The sequence below is a fragment of the Nicotiana attenuata genome, unplaced genomic scaffold (genome assembly GCF_001879085.1).
Source record: "Nicotiana attenuata strain UT unplaced genomic scaffold, NIATTr2, whole genome shotgun sequence".
NCBI lineage: Eukaryota > Viridiplantae > Streptophyta > Magnoliopsida > Solanales > Solanaceae > Nicotiana > Nicotiana attenuata.
Genome location: NW_017675015.1, coordinates 730 through 4,771, shown reverse-complemented (window position 1 = coordinate 4,771; position 4,042 = coordinate 730). Strand labels below are relative to the sequence as shown.

The window sequence follows — 4,042 nt, the reverse complement described above, 5'->3', positions numbered from 1 at the left end:
GTACTGCACAGGTTGATTTGGTAGTCCTGTCTAGCCTCGTCACTACTTCGCCGGGGTTAGGTCAGGCACTTACCAGCACATGGGGTCGGTTGTGCTGATGCTACACTTCTGTGCTCTTTTGCACAGATCACGGTACCGGAGCAGCTTTTGGACCACATCAGTAGGATATCGATCGGGAGCTGACTTCAGTCCAGGGACTTACGAGGTAGCCTAGCTGGCGTTCGCAGGCCGGAGTCCCTTTCTATGTTTCAGTTTGTTTCCATTGTACCGAGACAGACATTTATGTATTTCTAATCAGACTTGTTTGTAGCACTCTTTAGTAGTTCGTGAGATAGCAACTCCAGTATTGGGTAGTGAAATATTAGACTTCCGCATTTTGGGTTTTCAGTTATCTATGTTTTGAAAGACTTCCGCATTTATTTAAAGACTCGTTATTTTATTATCGTTATATTGTTATCCGAAAATGTTTAAATGTTTGGCTAGCCTAGCTCCAACAGTAGGCGCCATCACGACTCCCGATGGTGGGAAATCCGGGTTGTGACACTAAGTTTGCCTACTTGTCTTCGTTAATTGCTTTATTTTTGTATTTTATATTATTTGTAGTTATTTAAAATCATCAACTTGAGAACCGTTTGAATAAATAATTCATTTTAGTTTAATTTAGTTGATATCTAATAACAAGTCCTCGTGAGAACGATACTCTACGTACTTATCACTTTATTACTTGTCGATCGTGCATACTTGCGAGTACATTGGCTGCAAAAATGGTCATACAATTCAACACTAAATATCATTGAAATTTTATTATTTGTGAAATTGTGGTACACTTGAGAGAATCTAAGAGTTACAGAGACATAGATCTTTCTCAAATTTTATTCTGTAGTGAACGGCCTTACAAGTAAGAAGAGAAGATTTATTAAAATTTACTGGCATCCCTGCATCTTTATTTCAATAGTTCAACAGAACTATTAACTATTTGCAAACCGCAACCTTCACTAAATGATTGACATCATGCTAGTGAGCGATAGCGGCTCATGTTTACTAATATACTAACTTATCACTGATCAAAGATTATATAAAGCCCGGTATTATCAGAAAGGATATATAGGTGTCATGTCCTTTGATGACCAGCGTTNCCTTGTGCTATAGAACTTGAAGTAAGGAATATGATATCCTTCGTTTCCACCTATGCAAGGGAACACGTTCAACTGATCAAGTAGTAGCAGTTAATGATATATATTAATTCTAATTCCATAGACACATATGTGTTAGGATATCTTGAATAAGGACCCAAAATATTCTTATGAGAAATATTAACCCTATTAACCAATAAATCAGATAAATTAATTAGTCAATTTATGTGAAAAACTCAACAGGATTGTTAGCTGACTCATATATGGTAATTCTAATTCCATCGACACATATGTATTAGGTTAGCTTGAATAAGGACTCAAAAATATTCTTATGAGAAATATTAACCCTATTAACCAATAAACCAGATAAATTAATTAGTCAATTTATATAAAAAACTCAACAGGATTGTTAACTGACTCATAGCACTGAAATATTATTTCTTACTGAATTTAGTCTCTAAGTTTGCCTACTTGTCTTCGTTAATTGCTTTATTTTAGTATTTTATATTATGTAGTTATTTAAAATCATCAACTTGAGAAACCGTTTGTATAAATAATTCGTTTTAGTTTAATTTAGTTGATAGCTAATAACAAGTCCTCGTGAGAACGATACTCTACGTACTTATCACTTTATTACTTGTCGATCGTGCATACTTGCGAGTACATTGGCTGCAAAAATGGTCATAAATTCAACACTAAATATCTTTGAACTTTTATTATTTGTGGAATTGTGGTACACTAGAGAGAATCTAAGAGTTACAGAGACATAGATCTTTCTCAAATTTTATTCTGTAGTGAACGACCTTACAAGTAAGAAGAGAAGATTTATTAAAACTTACCAGCATCCCTGCATCTTTATTTCAATAGTTCAACAGAACTATTAACTATTTGCAAACCGCAACCTTCACTACATGATTGACATCATGCTAGTGAGCGATAGCGGCTCATGTTTACTAATATACTAACTTATCACTGATCAAAGATTATATAAAGCCCGGTATTATCAGAAAGGATATATAGGTGTCATGTCCTTTGATGACCAGCGTTTGTGACATGTCTTATTTAGGAGAATTTCTTCCGAAGATCTTCAATCACCATCTTATCCAATTTAAAATCTTTGGCAAGATAATCATCGCTAATAGGAGGATCAGAAGCAAAGATTGAACTAGGAACTATGGCAGATATATAATTTGCGCCGTTGAAAGCCTGGATTAGTGTTGCACTAGTGTTTCCCACATTATATTGAAAGTGAATATGACCTTGTGGAAAAACAAACACATCACCAGCATTCAAGTTACTTGAATTAGGAACAAGAAAGCCAACATATAAACTACCCTCTAAGACAGTCATGAGCTCAGAAAATTGAGGATGTGAATGAAGTGGTACGAGAGCTAATGGCTCGTATATTGAACGAATTATAGTAATACCAATAGTATTGATTGCTGGAATTGTTCTTGCATCTACCACAGATGCATAGATACCATCATTGTTAGCCAATGGTTTGAACTGATTAGGATTAAGCGCTGATGAAGCAAAGTAATCATTTGCATTTACAAGCTTTGAGTCTTCGTATATCTTTTCCTTCTCGAAAACTGCACGCATAGGTTAAATAACATCTTTATATATATGACGTAGTTTGACTAGATACGAAATTTAAGGAATAAAGAAAGAAAGACATTTGAAACTTATGATTTTATAATATTTGTGTGACTCTAAATCTTTTTATACTTGTAGTTAGGGGCGTACGCAGGAATTTTTGTAAGCGATGTCGAAATTTATAGAAGAACGAGCATAATAACTTTAATTATCATACTTTTAGACAAGAAATAGCTTTAGTATATTGATTTTGTTGAGTCTTAAGTTAGAAAATGTCTTGAATTAAATTCTACTTCATCACAATTTTTAATCACATAGAGTCTCTCAAATATTTGCAAAAACTATGTGCTAGATGAAGTTCGAACCTCTAACCTCTTACAGTAAAATAAAGCACATAAACAATGTGCCAAGAGAAAATTTATGTAAAGTGGTGTCATTTTTTCCTACTTATCCTCTTCATCAGAGTATTAATACATATATTTAGTAAACAAAATCGAACAAGCAGTGTTGTGTGATATCGCTTCGATAAATGTGCATCCGGCCCTGCTTGCAATTTTAAATAAATTATAAAATTTGTATATCTATAGAAACTTGTAGTTAAGTGTAAAATAGGAAGTTCAAGTTACACTATTTTTAAATTAAAAAAAGTATTACGTATAATTTTTGGTGCATCCGGCCCTGCTTGCAATTTTAAATAAATTATAAAATTTGTATATCTATAGAAACTTGTAGTTAAGTGTAAAATAGGAAGTTCAAGTTACACTATTTTTAAATTAAAAAAAGTATTACGTATAATTTTTGGAGCAGACTAATAAAGAAATATGACGACTGAAATAGTGTCATGAAAACAAAATAAATCCAGAAAGTGAGAACTAATATTGTTGGAAAAGGGTTGAATTACCAGCAGCTTCAGGGACTTTAAGATGATATGCACAAGCAAATGAAGAAAGGAAGATAGTGTTGATTAACAAGCATAGGGTCATTGATATTGCACTAGTTGTTTCCATAGCAAAAACTCTAGCTCTTACAATGTTGTTTTGCTTTGAATTTGCTGTTTGTATTTCTTTCAAACAACTAGAGATGTGTGACTATTTATAGTTTCGATCTAGTCATTTTGTAATAGGTCAAATTATGGTATTGGTAACTCATAGTATCCGGTCAAAATATTTAACTTACTGCTGGTTTGGATTGTTGTTACTTATTGTACTGTATTGTATTGTTAGTTTAAGTACAATATTTATTTTGATTGTTATTTAAATTCTTAGCGTTAAATCCGTCGTTACGAAGTGACGATAAGTGTCACTTTAATTTAT

General features: G+C 33.0%; 1 protein-coding gene across 2 annotated transcripts; it reads right to left on the bottom strand.

The window, feature by feature from the left end:
- Positions 1-776: 776 nt before the first annotated feature.
- On the bottom strand, positions 777-3,772 carry LOC109219563 (putative germin-like protein 2-2). 2 transcript variants are annotated; one of them, XM_019384025.1, is made up of 3 exons: positions 3,631-3,772; positions 2,174-2,725; positions 777-1,128 (listed from the first exon to the last, which is right to left on the bottom strand). In XM_019384025.1, the coding sequence occupies exons 1-2, from the start codon at positions 3,734-3,736 to the stop codon at positions 2,196-2,198; spliced, it is 636 nt and encodes a 211-aa protein (XP_019239570.1). In that variant the 5' UTR covers positions 3,737-3,772; the 3' UTR covers positions 777-1,128; positions 2,174-2,195. The 2 variants fall into 2 exon arrangements, with proteins under 2 accessions (XP_019239570.1, XP_019239569.1); XM_019384024.1 differs by lacking the exon at positions 777-1,128 and having other exon boundaries at positions 1,907-2,725; positions 3,631-3,771.
- Positions 3,773-4,042: the final 270 nt, after the last annotated feature.

Excerpts from the sequence above, each read along its gene's own strand:
- LOC109219563 (XM_019384025.1), bottom strand. The coding sequence starts at position 3,736 with ATGGAAACAACTAGTGCAATATCAATGACCCTATGCTTGTTAATCAAC. Across the intron at positions 2,726-3,630 it reads TAAAGTCCCTGAAGCTGCTG|TTTTCGAGAAGGAAAAGATA; the intron begins GTAATTCAACCC and ends CTATGCGTGCAG.